General features: G+C 48.2%; 1 protein-coding gene across 2 annotated transcripts; it reads left to right on the plus strand.

Annotated features, from left to right (window-relative positions):
* Nucleotides 1-140: 140 nt before the first annotated feature.
* Nucleotides 141-15,206, plus strand: Esyt1 (extended synaptotagmin 1). Of its 2 annotated transcripts, XM_047549036.1 has the most exons (31): nt 142-1,123; nt 3,084-3,125; nt 3,314-3,448; nt 3,543-3,616; nt 3,723-3,795; nt 3,936-4,025; nt 4,197-4,252; nt 4,778-4,901; nt 4,992-5,168; nt 5,294-5,376; nt 5,643-5,691; nt 5,822-5,908; nt 6,004-6,096; nt 6,324-6,395; nt 6,547-6,633; nt 8,291-8,440; nt 8,950-9,105; nt 9,222-9,398; nt 9,655-9,737; nt 9,823-9,871; nt 9,978-10,067; nt 10,189-10,284; nt 10,542-10,613; nt 10,700-10,786; nt 12,838-12,978; nt 13,130-13,284; nt 13,388-13,486; nt 13,568-13,699; nt 13,776-13,881; nt 14,085-14,134; nt 14,327-15,206. In XM_047549036.1, exons 1-31 carry the CDS (start codon nt 728-730, stop codon nt 14,364-14,366), a joined length of 3,321 nt encoding a protein of 1,106 aa, XP_047404992.1. In that variant the 5' UTR covers nt 142-727; the 3' UTR covers nt 14,367-15,206. The 2 variants fall into 2 exon arrangements, with proteins under 2 accessions (XP_047404993.1, XP_047404992.1); XM_047549037.1 differs by lacking the exon at nt 3,936-4,025 and having other exon boundaries at nt 141-1,123.
* Nucleotides 15,207-15,443: the final 237 nt, after the last annotated feature.

A 15,443-nucleotide genomic window follows, 5' to 3' on the forward strand; every position in this document is an offset into this window, starting at 1 on the left:
CACAGACAACGTAGAGGACTGGGAACGGGATAGACAGAGTCGGTCGGCTAACACTTCCATTCCAAATAGGGTCATTTCCTTTCTTTTTGTAAGGGCAGCCAGGAAAAAAAAAAAAAAAAAAAAAATTGAAGACTAAAGGAATGTGTTTGGAGAATCGAAACTAGGAAAAGTTGAAAAATGAACATGTAAGAATCCCATACTAAATCCGGCCAAATTGAATAGGTAGAAGGAAATATTAACCACCCACAACCTCTCAACTTCGTAAACCCATCTCCCCTCTAAAACCGAGTAATTGGTGCTGTGGTTCTGCATGACGTCATACCACAGGCGCTCTATCCCACGGGGGGAGGAGCACTTGGTCCCGCCCAGCTTTAAATGGTATGCCACGCCTCCTTCTCTTTATGGCCAATAGAGTGCAGTCCTTTAGCCCCTTTCCTCCTTTTCCCGCCGTCCCAGACCGCTCATCTTGACACTCTTGTCCAATCAGGGAGGTCCTGTCTATCCGAAGCCCGCTCCCTTTCCCGCAGAAGAGGGGTGGAGTCTCAACCTTTTGACTCCACCTCGGTGTAGGCAGCGCGAACCAACCCAAACTGTCAGGGGTAGGGGCGTGGCCTGGGTCCCCTCCCCCATCCCGGGGATCACTGCTTGCAACGGGGGGAGCTGGTCTCAAAACTAGGCACTCTCTAGCCGGTCTGTTGGTCGGGAGGGTCCTCCCAGAGGTGGCACCATGGAGCGGTCTCCTGGAGAGGGCCCTAGTCCCAGCCCCAGCCCGGCAGACCAGCCTTCTGCTCTCTCAGAGCCCCCTGACCAGCCCCCTGCTGCTCCCACAAAGCCGGACCCAGGTTCGGGGATCCCACCTGCTGGTCCAGGCGCGGCGAGTGAGGCGCTGGCGGTGCTGACTTCCTTTGGGCGGCGGCTGCTGGTGCTGGTGCCCGTGTACCTGGCCGGGGCAGTGGGGCTCAGCGTGGGTTTCGTACTCTTCGGCCTTGCCCTCTACCTGGGTTGGCGCCGGGTCCGCGACGAGAAAGAGAGGAGTCTTCGGGCAGCAAGGCAGCTACTGGACGACGAGGAGCGGCTCACGGCAAAAACGCTTTATATGAGTCATCGAGAGCTACCTGCCTGGGTGAGCTACCCACTTCAGTCCTTGGTGCAGCACAGCCTCATCTGTTCTGGGGTTCTCCTACTCCTAAAGTTAGCTCCCCATCTTGGGACAATGAGCCCCAGATTTACACCTCTTGCCCCGCTAGTTGCTTGCCTGTTGGGACGCGCCTCTGTTGGACCGACTACCCACTCTCCCCACCCACCCTTTCCTTCCACAGAATCAGGACTTCTTTCCCTACTCTGGGGCAGTAGCAAGATAACATCTGGGGGCCAGTCCCAGACAAGTCTCTCCCTCCTAGCCTTGACATCTTGAACGCTACTCCTAGTTTCTGGTACCACTGGCATCCTTGCTACTCTGCGCCTGGGTATATCCGTCCCCGTTACTGCTCAGAGGTTCCCTCCCTTTCCTTGTCTCCTCAAGACTTTTTACTTACTTTAGGCCATCGGTTTTCCCCTTTTCCCGATCTTATCCCTGGGTACCTGGAGGGACCCAGCCCTCGGAGCATTGCTTAACTGAGTCCCAACTCCTGGATTGAGCTGCAGCCCGGCTGCAGTGTAGTTGAGACGGATGCTGGGTCAAGGGAGCGGGTGCTGGGAGGATAGTGTGGCTGCTGCAGTTCCCGCTGCCCCCACTGCACCGGCTCCTGTCTGGCCCCACCCTTTTCCGGATTGTGGTTGCGCTTGCTCGGTTGACTCCATCCCTTATTTCTGCGCTCCTCTCCAGGGCTGAGGCAAATGCCTTCTCTCCGGCCTTGCAGAGGCAAGGCGGTTTACGGGTCCTCCCTGCCACCCTTTCTGCTCCTCTCAGCAGAGGTACCAGTCTAATGGGAGATGGCAGAAGAGAGGAATCAAGTTGATACTAGGTACACATAGGCACACACACTTCCCAAGGTGGACTGGAGAAGAGAAAGGAGGAGAAATGGTCCTAGGGGACTTGTAGCCTGGGTAGCCACTGTCCCAGCTACTCCTCATCCCATACATCCATACAGAGCACAGGTGCCCTTTCCCATGAAAGGAGTCACACAGGCGAGAGAGAAACAGGACATGCTAGGACGTGCTTGAGAAAGGGCTGAAGAAAATGTATATATGTGTATGGTGGGATTTGCTAGGCCCTTTTCCAAGACAATGAAGGAAAGCTGTGAGGTGGCTCACACCTGTAATCCCAGCTACTGAGGAGGCTGAGGCCTGAGGCAGGAGAATTGAAAGTTCCATGCTAGCCTCAACCACTCAGGCCCTGACTCAAAAGAAGAAGGAGGGGTGGGGGGAGACAAAACAGTGTGTGTGTGTGTGTGGTGGTGGTGGGGCGTGGAGGTTGCACAGGGAGGGGAGGCAGATACCACTGCCCTCCTGTCCAGCAGACAAAGAAGAACTGCACAACAAATGCTTTAGAGAGGAAGTCTCTCTCTCTCTCTCTCTCTCTCTCTCTCTCTCTCTCTCTCTCTCTCTCTCAATCTCTCTCTCTCTCTCTCACACACACACACACACACACACACACACACACACAGAGCCTAAACACATCTTCTAGACCTTCTCTCATTAAGGATTTGATTTCTTCTTCACCTTCTTGGGACGGAGTCCTCAGTCCAGTCCAAGGGGAGGAGGGAAGACTGGACAAAGGAATAAGCTTTGTCAATCCCAGGATTCCCTCAGCTCTGATTTGACAGGACCTCCCCCTCCAGAAAGAATGTGCCCTTCTCCTCCCCATTCCTCCTCTGACCCAGCAGCTGTCATTTCACATCACTGAGCTATCCACAAAACATCTTTGCATGGCCCACACCCTGCTAGCTCCCCTTACTAGAGAGCCTCAGATTCCCCAAATTCTGAGAAATGAAACCTTAGGACACCCCCACCCCTGTCAGCTCTGGGTGTGAGGAGTCCCTGTTGTATAGCCATGTTCCCTCTCCTTTGTGGGCATCCCACAAACTTCTTAGGAAACACAGGCAGAAGATGTGTTTGTCACTCTGTGCCTTCTCCCGCTGCAGGTCAGCTTCCCAGATGTGGAGAAGGCTGAATGGCTAAACAAGGTGAGGGCTGTCCTGATTTTTATTTTGCTTGAAGGGAGGATGGGGGTTTGTTCCTTTGGCCAGGCCCTGCCACACTTTAATTCTAGCCTGAGCCTCATCCCCGGTGCTGCCCATGGGTAGGATTCTGGAGAAACTTGTCTTTAAAAGGTGGATGGGCCTCTCCTCTGACCATCTCCCTTTCCTCCCAGATTATGGGCCAGGTTTGGCCCTTCCTGGGCCAGTACATGGAAAAACTTCTGGCTGAAACTGTGGCCCCAGCTGTTCGGGGATCTAACCCTCATCTGCAAACATTTACATTTACACGAGTGGAACTGGGTGAAAAGGTATATGTGGGAGGATATGGGACAGGGAGGATGAAGGTGGGCAGGCTGGAGGGGGCTGAGGTGCTTCTGCCTTTGAGATTTCCTCTCTGTCTAGCCATTGCGCATCATCGGAGTCAAGGTTCACCCTAGTCAGAGAAAAGACCAGATCTTGCTGGACTTGAACATCAGGTAATGCCACTCACCACTCTTCCTGCAGTGGGTCCTGGTCATATCATCCCCAACCCACTTCAGCCTAACGCTAACCTTCTTTGTTCTCTTCTTCACCAACCCTCAGCTATGTAGGTGATGTGCAGATTGATGTGGAAGTAAAGAAATATTTCTGCAAAGCAGGAGTAAAGGGCATGCAGGTAGGACAGATGTTAGGGGCCCTCGTTCTAGGGTTGGGAGGATATTTAATGGGATATGAGGAAGTGGGAGGATGGAAAGACCAAAGGTGAACTGCATGTCTTTTCTGAGGAAAAGCTTTGGTCTTCTCTTCTCGCTCTAGCTACATGGCATCTTGCGGGTGATTCTTGAGCCACTCATGGGGGACCTTCCTATTGTGGGGGCTGTGTCAATGTTCTTTATTCGACGCCCGGTAAGGGATAACATTGAAGGGGGTTGGGGAAACAGGATTGGGAGGGTAAAGGTAGGTAGCTATGGGGAATGAGAAGGCAACTGACAAAAAGCTGAGAGACCTGGCAACCACTGGGTGGTTATGACTGTGACCCATAGGATCTGTCCTGACCCCTCTGCCCTTTCGTTCCAGACCTTAGACATCAACTGGACAGGGATGACCAACCTGCTCGATATTCCAGGACTTAGGTATTAAGAGTTTACTGAGCACCTGCTAAGTATCCTAGCCCTGGGTTGAGGATTTAGGGACTGCAAAGCAGTAAAAGATATAGCTTGTCCCCTCTCTAAGGTTGTGACTCTAGTTGGGGAGATAAGAAAGTTATTCCTGGGCTGGGGATATAGCTCAGTTGGTAGAGTGCTTGCCTTGCAAGCACAAGGCCCTGGGTTCAATCCCCAGCACCGCAAAAAAAAAAAAGAAAAGAAAATTATTCCTGTAAAGCTTCATACTGTGATTTTTTTTCTGTGGGAAGAACATGCATTTTGGTAGGGAATAAAGAACATGGAAGACTGCTCAAGCTGGGGCAAAAAAGAGAAAGAAAAGCTGGGATGAAGAAGAAATAGAGCAGTAGGTGGGGAATTAGAATATAAGAGTAGCAAAAGGAATTTCAAGAACAGACTTCCTTATAGCTTTAAGTCTCTCTTTGCAGTAACAAATTTGGGTTTGGGGAAAAAATGGAAGGTGGGGCCATATTTCTTTTCTACTCCCTTATTCAGCTCACTCTCTGATACCATGATCATGGATTCCATTGCTGCCTTCCTCGTGTTGCCCAACCGACTGTTGGTGCCCCTTGTGCCTGACCTTCAAGATGTGGCCCAGTTGCGTTCCCCTCTGCCTAGGGTATGGCCTCTCCCCACATCAGATAGATCCTTCTTTTAAAACCTCTGTGCTGGGTTCTTCAGATTCTCACCAACTGATTCCTAACCCCAGGGCATTATTCGTATTCATCTGCTGGCTGCTCAAGGGCTGAGTTCCAAGGACAAATATGTGAAGGGCCTGATTGAGGGCAAGTCAGATCCCTATGCACTTGTGCGTGTGGGCACCCAGACATTCTGCAGTCGTGTCATCGATGAGGAACTCAACCCTCAATGGAGAGAAACTTATGAGGTAGAAAGCCAAGGACGAGGAAGCCTGCATGAAATGGGAAGGCCCTGAAAGGTTGTGGGGGAAGATGCTGATTGGATGATCTCACAGCTGCAGCTCATGAGACCCTTCTCCATCTGTGCTCCCAGGTGATAGTACATGAAGTCCCAGGGCAGGAAATTGAGGTGGAGGTGTTTGACAAGGATCCAGATAAAGATGACTTTCTGGGCAGGTAAGACTCTGCCTGTTAAGATTCTGAGAGCTCAGAGGTAATTATAGTCGTTTTCTGGAAACGGATTTAATGGATTTAATGGATTCACATTTCATTTTCCTTCCCCCATGCCCATGGACACACACACACATGCAAATATCTCAGAAGGGAGTCTGTGATCTGCCAGTTATATCTGGGTGGGTGAGTAAAAGGCTATTGACATGCTGCAAATTACAACACTCTTCTTTTCTCCCTCTCAATACCTTCTCTTTTCCCTGCCTCCCAAGAATGAAGCTGGATGTAGGGAAGGTATTACAGGCTGGAGTACTGGATGATGTAAGTTTGAAGAGAAAAACGGCAGTGATCTCAACCTTTGGCAGACAATAGCTGCTACATTGGTGGGAAAGTGGTTGGAATAGGTATCTGATGTCCACTACACTTCAGTTTCTTCTACTTCTCCCTTCAGTGGTTCCCTCTACAAGGTGGGCAAGGCCAAGTTCACTTGAGGCTAGAATGGCTGTCACTTCTGCCAGATGCAGAAAAACTGGAGCAGGTAAGCCATTTGGGAAACATGAAGCTGGCAGGGGAGAAATATTGGAAGTAGACATTAAGAGAACCAGGGTCTGACTTTTACTTCCTGTTCCCCAGGTTTTACAGTGGAATCAGGGAGTCTCCTCTCGACCAGATCCCCCATCAGCTGCCATCCTAGTTGTCTACCTGGATCGGGCCCAAGATCTTCCTGTGAGTTGGGCTGCCAGGGTGATGAACAGGGAGCCCTGGCTGCAGCATTCCCATACCCTCTTTGATGAGGACATAAATGTCACTGTCTTCCTTGCTCTAGAAGCAGGGACATCTAATGCAGGGGTTCCACAGAGGTCCACCTCAGGGAAGAGATCTGGTCTGATCCTACCTTTCTTCACTAAAACCCAAATTCCCAAGATGATGATCTTTGAATTCTACCTCTACAGCTGAAGAAGATGAACAAGGAACCCAACCCCATGGTTCAATTGTCAATTCAGGATGTGACTCAGGAGAGCAAGGTAAAAGTTAGGATCTGGGGGTGGGGGGTAATTTGTGGGGGGAGACTGTTCTTGAGCTGAAGGCTCCCCTTCAGAAAGCCTGCGAGTACTTTCTGGAGAAATGAGAATGGTATTATCATTCATACCCTTATCCCATCCTCCCTATCTCCAGACTGTCTACAGCACCAACTCCCCAGTATGGGAGGAAGCCTTCCGGTTCTTCCTGCAAGACCCTCGAACCCAGGAGCTCGACGTTCAGGTGAGATAATCACTATTCGCCTAGTTCTTTTTTCCCGAAATTCGTACTATTGCTTCTCTCCTTTGATTCCTATTTACTTTCTTTTTCTTGTGTGTGGTGCTCAGTTTGGAACCTAAGAACCATTTGCTTGTTAGGCAAGTACTCTACCACTGAGCTGTACCCCCAGCCCTAGGATCAGTTTTTTGTTTTTTTTTGTGGTGCTGGGGATTAAACTCAGGGCCTTGTGCCTGTGAGGCAAGCACTCTAGGATAATTTTTTTTTTTTTTTTTTTGGGTGCTGGGGATCGAACTCAGGGCCTTGCGCTTACAAGGCAAGCACTCTACCAACTAAGCTATCTCCCCAGCCCCAAGGATAATTTTTTATAATTGATAATTGTATACTTAAGATGAGTGATTTTTGCCAGATGTGATGGCAAAATGTAATGTTTTATTTTAATGTGGTGCTGAGGATCGAACCCAGGGCCTCACACGTGCTAGGTGAATGCTCCACCACTGAACCACAACCCCAGACCAAAAGAAGAAGAATTTTTTTTTTTTGCAGTGCTGGGGATTGAACCCAAGGCCTTGTGCTTGCAAGGCAAGCACTCTGCCAACTGAGCTATAGCCCCAGCCCCTGTAAAATGTAATGTAATCCCAGATGCTGGGAGGCTTAGGCAGGAGGATCACAAATTCAAGTCTGGCCTGGGAAATCTAGTGAGACCCTATCTCTCCCTCTTTTTCTTTTCTTCTTTTTTTTTTTTTTTAAGTACTGGGGATTGAATCCAGAGGTACTCTACCACTGAGCTACATCCTCAACCCTTTTTATTTATTTTTTGAGACAGGTTCTTACTAAGTTTTCAAGGCTGGTCTCAAACTTACAATCCTCCTGCCTCAGCCTCCCAAATGCTGGGATTACAGATGTGTACCCCTGAGCCCAATTAGAGACCCTGTCTCAAAATAAATAATATATAGAGGGCTGTGGATTTAGCTCAGCGGTAGAGCACCCCTGGGTTCAATCCCTAGTACTGCTAAGAATAAGAAAAAACATTATATGAATGAAATGATGTAGCTCAGTGGTAAAGTGCTGCCTATCATGCATCTGGATTCTATCTTCAGTATTAGAGGGAAAAAAAGGAGGGAGAGGGAGAGGGAGAAGGAAGGAAAAAAGAAAAGCATGAAAAATTGTCTGCCTTCATAGCACTTACTGGCCAGTTTTTTGTTTTGTTACCGGAAATTGAACCCAGGGGCACTTAACCACTGAACCACATCCCCAGCCCTTTCTGTATGTTATTTAGAGACAGAATTTCACTGAGTTGCTTAGGGCCTCGCTAAATTGCTGAGGTTGACTGTGATCCTCCTGCCTCAGCCTCCCGAGCTGCTGGGATTATAGGTGTGCACCACCACGCCCAGTAGAAGTAGTCTTTTAAATTGAGCCCTGAAGGATAAGTAGGATTTAAATAGGCAGAGGAAAGGAGAATGAGAACTTTCCAAGTAATGGAAACAGAATGAGCAAAGGTGGGAGGGACACTCGCATGGGTAGAGGACTGTAAGATAGCCCCGAATTGAACAAAACTTTGTGACGGTAGGAAGAAGAATGAAGCTGGGACTGTGTTATGATTTCCCATGTGCCTCCCTTTCCTCTAATTCCTTCACTACATTCCCTCCTTCTACTCCTGTAGGTGAAGGATGACTCCAGGGCCCTGACTTTAGGGGCGCTAACTCTGCCTCTGTCCCGTCTGCTGACTGCCCCCGAACTTACCCTGGACCAGTGGTTCCAACTCAGCAGCTCTGGCCTAAACTCCAGACTCTACATGAAACTGGTCATGCGGGTATGGAAATGGAGGAAGTGCTGCGGGCCGGGGAAGGATGGTTGATTCCTCAGTCTTCAGAGAAGGGAAGGGGAGCCTGATGAAGTGAGCTGGTATCTGTAGAAGCACCTAGCAGGCACACAAAGCAATTTCTATTGCTGGGTGCAGTGGCACACACCTGTAATCCGAGGGACTGGAGACTGAAGCGGAAGGATCTCAAGTTCAAGGCCAGCCTCAGCAATTTAGCAAGACCTTGTCTCAAATGAAAAATAAAGGACTGGGATGTGGTTCAGTGATGAAGCTTCCCTGGGTTCAGTCCCCAATACCAAAAAATAAGTTTGTTATTAATCTGACAGTGGGAGGGAATGGTTGGGGGTGGGTGTGAAAGAAACCTTATAGAGATATACCCAACTAAGTCAGGGACCTCGTTCCCCTGTCAGAGCCGTGGCTCTGTCTTCCAGTCCCCACACGCCTTTCCTGCTGATGGCTAACTGCACTTCCTTGATTTGGCAACCATATTACCCTCCCAGATATTGTACTTGAATTCGTCAGAAATCTGCTTCCCCACTGTGTCTGGTACTCCTGGTTCTTGGGACCTAGACAGTGAGAGCTTCCAGACAGGCAGCAGTGTGGACACTCCACCGCGGCCCTGTCACACAACTCCTGACAGCCACTTTGGGACTGAAGTAAGTTGATATCTGGCAAGTGCTAGGGTTTATTTGCACACCCTAAGTAAGCAATGGTTCTAAGAGATTTCGTTCCCTTTAACTGCCCCTTGGTGCCCCATCTGTCCCTCTTGCAGAATGTGCTTCGGATCCATGTGTTAGAGGCCCAGGACCTGATTGCCAAAGACCGTTTCTTGGGGGGATTGGTGAAGGGCAAGTCAGACCCCTACGTCAAACTAAAGCTGGCAGGACGAAGTTTCCGGAGCAGTGTTGTGCGGGAAGATCTCAACCCTCGCTGGAATGAGATTTTTGAGGTCAGAATTGACTGGGCCTCGCCTGCCCCATTCTTCTCTCCAGTTCTGAGGTTGCTACCTGGGTGTGGTGGCACACACCCTGTAATCCCAGCAACTCAGGAGGCTAAGGCAGAAGGACCTCAAGTTTGAGGCCAGCCTCAGCAATTTATCAAGATCTTATTTCAAAAAAAATTAAAAGGGTTGGGGATGTGACTCAGTGGTAAAATGTCCCTGGGTTCAGATAATTCCCTTTCATTTCCCAATTTTCTCCCACTAGGTGATTGTCACACCAATTCCAGGCCAAGAGTTAGAGGTTGAGGTCTTTGACAAGGACTTGGACAAGGATGACTTTCTGGGCAGGTGAGAGGGTGGTAGTCTATATGGGCAAACAGGAGAGGGAGTGCTGGTTTGATCATGCCTCTTTCTTAATCTTTTTCCTCCACAGGTGTAAAGTGAGTCTCACCGCAGTGCTAAACAGTGGCTTCCTTGACGAGGTGGGCATGGGATTAGAACCAACAATCCTTTCTGATCTTGACCTAAGCCTTGTTCTCATCGTTTTCATCCCCACATCCTCAAGTTTTTCATCACCTGCTTCCACAGTGGTTGACCCTGGAGGATGTCCCATCTGGCCGCCTGCACTTGCGACTGGAGCGTCTGACTCCCCAGCCCACCGCTGCTGAGTTAGAGGAGGTAAGGAGGAGACTGGAGGAAGACAGGGAGCCAGGAGGAGGCAGGGTGAGCTCTTCTCTCAGCTTGTGTCATGCACCACAGTATCGGTTCCCACCCCAAGCCCCTGTGTGTCCTCCTCCAGGTGCTGAAAGTGAACAGTCTGATCCAGACACAGAAGAGTGCAGAGCTGGCAGCAGCTCTGCTGTCTGTCTTTGTGGAGCGGGCAGTAGACCTGCCGGTGAGAGCTGTTCCCCACACCCCACAGCTCCCTGGCCCTTCTGCCTCCTGCAGGTGTGAATGTTCCTCATGGATTTGGAATAGTAAATGGCCCCTCTTTCTTTCTGGGCGGTGCTGGGGTGGGACAATTGTGCAAGATTGTGAGAGTAATGGCAAGTGAAAATGGAGATGTGGCCACTAGCTGTGGCTATAATTTGTAACAGGGAGATCTGCCTAACCAGGTCCAAATTTAAGACTAACACAATATTTTCTTTCCAGCTCCGAAAAGGCACCAAGCCTCCTAGTACTTATGCTACTCTTACTGTGGGGGAGACTGCCCATAAAACCAAGGTATTAGGAATGGTTGCAAGTTGAGATGGAGGGAAAAGGAGAGGAGGGAGGATCAACCACTGATCTTAACACCTCCTCTCCACCAGACTGTTTCCCAAACTTCAGCCCCTGTGTGGGACGAGAATGCCTCCTTTCTCATCAGGAAGCCATATACTGAGAGCCTGGAGTTGCAGGTACTATGAATTTACTCTACAAATACTTATCAGGTTCCCACAATGGGCCAGGCACTGCACTAGGCACAGGACAATCAGAGCTAAAAGATTGAGTTCTTATATTATGGAATTCATACTCTTCTTCGGGGAGAACAATAACCAGAGAATACTTCTAGAATAATAACTGAGGTAAAAGGTAATATAGAGAAAAAAAGGAGGTGTTCTAACAGACTGGGGATGAACTGGAGGCAGTAGAAGGCATCCTTACATGACCTCTGAACTTATGGGAAAGTAGGCAAGGGCAGTAGAAAAGAAGGGCAAGAAAAGCCAGGTGCAGTTGTGCATACCTGTAATCCCAGAGACCCAGGAGGCTGAAGCAGGAGCATTGCAAGTTTGATCCCAGCCTGGACAACTTAGCAAGACCCTGTCTCAAAATAATAAAAAGGTCTGGAAATGTAGCTCAGTGGTAAAACACCCTTGGTTTCAATCACCAATACCAAGAAAGTTGGGGGTGGGGGTGTGGGGATAGGAAAATACCTTTAAGAGTGGAGGAGAGAGAAGGCAAATTTATTATAAAGGAAGGGACAAGATCATAAAGAATCTTAAATATTATGCTAAGAATCTGGATTTTATCTGAAAACTTAGGGAAACTTTTAAAGGCATGAATGGTGACCATGTCCAGATTTGCATTTTAGGAAGGTTATGCCGACAGCAGGGTAAAAAAATGGACTTGGAAGGACTACACTGGTGTAGGTAGATCAGTAATCAAAGCAAGAAATGACAAAGGCCTGCTGGGTGACTTAGTGTCTTAAAAAAAAAAAAAATACATATATATATATATATATATATATTTAAATTATATATATTTTAAAATATATATATTTTACATATATATTTTAAAATATATATATATTATATAGCCACTCATATATATATATATATATATATATATTTAAAAAAAATATATATATATATATAATTGACTTTGGAAAGGAGATCACTATTAGAGTAACTTTATTGGCTTAGATGGAGTAGAAACTAGATTTCAGTGGGTTAATAGATAAACAAAAAATAAACAAGTATGTGACAGGGAGAGGATAGACAGAAAGTAATATAGGAGTGCTCGTGTCCTGTTCTCATGGAATCAGGTGATAAGATACACTTTCAAGGGCTGGAGTTGCGGCTCAGTGGTGGAGCAAAGCACTGGCACAATTCTCAGCACCACATTTAAATAAATAAAGGTCCATCAACAACTAAAAAACATTAAAAAAAGGAAAATAAATACTTTCTAAACTGATAGAACAGTAGAGGATTATATAAATTAAATAGAAACTAAGGGTCAGGATGTAGCTTAGTGGTAAAGCACTTGCCTAGCATGCATGAGGCTCTGGGTTTGATCCCCAGTAACACACACACACACACACACACACACACACACACACGAAATAAAATAGAAACTAGTTCAATCCCTAATAAACCTCATCCCCCCTAAAAAAAGTTAAAATAGAAATGAATAGAATTAACAATAACCTAACTGAATATTAGCAGATGTACAGAAGAGGTATAAATGAGCTCTCAGTTGCTCATCTTTCATAGCAGGGAATCACTACATAAAGTTGGTAAATCATGAACGAGATATGTGCATATTAGAATTATACTTGAAAACAAGAAAACAGGAGGATTGCATTTATTTATTTATTTGCTGGGGATTGAAGCCGGGACATTGTGCTTGCCAAGCGTATGCTACTGAGATACGTCCAGCCCAACATGAAGGTTATAAATGTTGTACATGTGGAATATGGAGATGAGAGGAGGATGGGCTGGGAGTGTTTCATTTTGGTCACTCTATCTCCACTCTGCAGGTAGAAATTTTAGAAGACTTAGAAAATAAAGATACTATAGTCTACTTTGGTTAAGACAGGAATGAAAGAGGGACCAGCAACTGTCATCATGGCTTCCCTGCCGTTAAAGGTTATCTCTCACCAAAATACCTAAGTGTTTAGATTGTGAACATCAAATAAAATAATTTGTTGATGATGCATTTGCCTGATCACAGTCCTGTTGCCCTACAGGTTCGGAGTGAGGGGACTGGTGCCTTGGGCTCGTTATCCCTGCCCCTCTCGGAGCTCCTTGAGGCAGATCAGCTCTGTTTGGACCGTTGGTTTGTGCTCACCAGTGGTCAGGGGCAGGTGCTACTGAGAGCACAGCTAGGGGTGAGTGCCAGGAGATGGTAGGTGGGCCTGGAGGGAGAGGAGAGGACCTTCCTGGATGGAGGACACTCAAGAGGGTGGGAACAGAGGGCAGTGCCCTTACAGCACAGGTGTTAGGAGAACTATGCCCAGCTTACAGCTTTCTTACCCCCAGGTCCTGGTGTCCCAGCACTCAGGAGTGGAAGCGCGTAGCCACAGCTATAGCCATAGCTCCTCCTCTCTGAGTGAGGAACCAGAGCTCTGGGGGGGACTGCCTCCCATCACCTCCTCAGCTCCAGAACTCCGGCAGCGCCTAACACATGGTGACAGGTAAAGGGCTGAAAAGAAGATGGGATGCAGACAGGAGTATAAAGCATGAATTAAAGGCTCCCGAGGCGCTACCTTCTCCAGACCTATTTCCATTTCTTCACAGTTCCCCTGAGGCTCCTGCTGGGCCTCTGGGCCAGGTGAAGTTGACAGTATGGTACTACAGTGAAGAACGCAAGCTGGTCAGCATTGTTCACAGCTGCCGGTGAGGCCCTGCCTTCAAGTCCTTCAGCTTCCCTCCCTGTCTTTCCTTAGATTACTTCATCACCTACAGCTCCTGTTACAGGGCCCTTCGACAAAATGGACGGGATCCCCCTGACCCCTATGTGTCACTATTACTACTGCCAGACAAGAACCGCAGCACCAAGAGGAAGACCTCACAGAAGAAGAAGACCCTCAATCCTGAATTCAATGATCGGTCAGTGAGTGGGTATTCAGATGGAGAGGTGGAAGGCTTGGGAGGCACCCTGGCCCTAACACCCACTCCTCCGCAGGTTTGAGTGGGAACTGCCTCTAGAGGAGGCCCTCAGGCGAAAGCTGGATGTCTCTGTGAAGTCTAACTCCTCCTTCATGTCAAGAGAGCGGGAGCTTCTGGGCAAGGTAAGTTAAGAGGGCAGGGATGGCCGGGTGAAGGCGAGAGTTGGGTGCTGCTGGGACCAAGGTGTAGGCCCTAATAAGGGGGAAACATCCCAGGTGGAACTTTGGAGGTGACCCTATCACCTCTGCAGCTGTTTGGGACCAGAACTATGTGATAATGGGACACAGTCTTTGGAGACATAAAAATAACATCTTGTCCAAACCAGGTGCAGCTGGATCTGGCGGAGATAGACCTTTCCCAGGGCGCAGCCCATTGGTGAGTGTCTGCATGGGTGGGGCTGAGGCTGAATAATTAGGTAGGAGAAATCCCAGTCTCAGGAAGGACAAAAGGATAGAATATGAACTGAGACCACTGATTCTATGACATTAGGAGTTCTTGGATTGTGTCTCATTTTTAAGAGGACACAAGAATCATCATTCCATTTGAGCCCTCTTCTTGTCTCCTCAGGTATGATCTGGTGGATGACAAAGACAAGGGCAGCTCCTAGGACCTAGATGTGACCAGCCTGACTTGGCTCTGTCTTCTTGCCTTGCCTCTCACAGCATCATCGCCTCCATGTGATGGGCCTAAAGCCAGGGCCCCAGGGCTGAGCCTGCACTCCTTAGCCCTTTTGCCTTTCAGGCCTGTATTAGGGCCTTTGCCTGACCAAAGAGAAGGACTGTATGTTACCCTTTACTGCATGGCCTTTATCCCTTGGGTTCCTGGTCCAAGAACCTGAGCTATTTCCTGCTCTGTCTGCATATTGTTCTCCCTTCCTCCCAACTCCTCAGGGCCTTCTGCACCTGTGCCTGGCCACTGGCAGCACTAGCAGTGGCATTAGCTTATGCCAAATACAGCTTTTAGAAAGATCTTTCTTTAGCTGGATGGTCACCTTCTTTGCTACCATGAGCAGTCAGGCAGGATAGACATGTGGAAGGTAGATAGGTTAAACTCTCAAGCTGTGAGCCTCTTGGACTACTGCATGTAGCAAATGTCCAGCAAACTTGGGCCCTGTGTCCAGTTCTGTCTTCTCCTTCATCAAGCCTGTCCTGAAAATACACCTGCTATAATGTTTAGCACCAGCCTTCGGATTCATTGTCAATTGAGAACATGTGGATTCTACTCAAGCCTCCAAGTAGCAAGATACCAGTGTTGGAGCCCCAGGCTGGTGGTGTGCCGATGGTCTTGAAGGATTCAGGACAGCAGGGCCAATTTTTTGTTCAAGTGCCTAGGTTATAAACTTATTGACTAGAACTGATTCCGATATCTTAGTTCTGCACCAAACTCTTGTCAATCTACTGTCTTACATTAAACATAATACTCAAACCAGCTATGGCTCTTTTCCTTAAGAATTGGGAATCCATCCTGGGCATAGTGGCACATGTCTATAATACTCCAAGCAACTTGGGAGGCTGAGACTGGAGGAATGCAAATTCAAGGCCAGCTTCAGCAACTTTAGCAAGGCCCTCAGCAACTTAGTGGAGACCCTGTCTCAAAATAAAAAATAAAAGGGGCTGAGGATGTTCTGTAGTAAAGTGCCCCTGGGTTAGATCCGTAATACCAAAAAAAACAAAAAACAAGAATT

Source organism: Sciurus carolinensis, chromosome 4 (genome assembly GCF_902686445.1).
Source record: "Sciurus carolinensis chromosome 4, mSciCar1.2, whole genome shotgun sequence".
Classification (NCBI taxonomy): Eukaryota; Metazoa; Chordata; class Mammalia; order Rodentia; family Sciuridae; genus Sciurus; species Sciurus carolinensis.

What these genes read in the sequence shown, in the direction of transcription:
- Esyt1 (XM_047549036.1), top strand. Translation starts at nt 728, where the DNA reads ATGGAGCGGTCTCCTGGAGAGGGCCCTAGTCCCAGCCCCAGCCCGGCA. An exon ending in CCCAGGAGCTCGACGTTCAG is followed by an intron (nt 6,634 to 8,290) that starts GTGAGATAATCA and finishes CTACTCCTGTAG; the next exon opens with GTGAAGGATGACTCCAGGGC. An exon ending in AATCCTGAATTCAATGATCG is followed by an intron (nt 13,700 to 13,775) that starts GTCAGTGAGTGG and finishes ACTCCTCCGCAG; the next exon opens with GTTTGAGTGGGAACTGCCTC.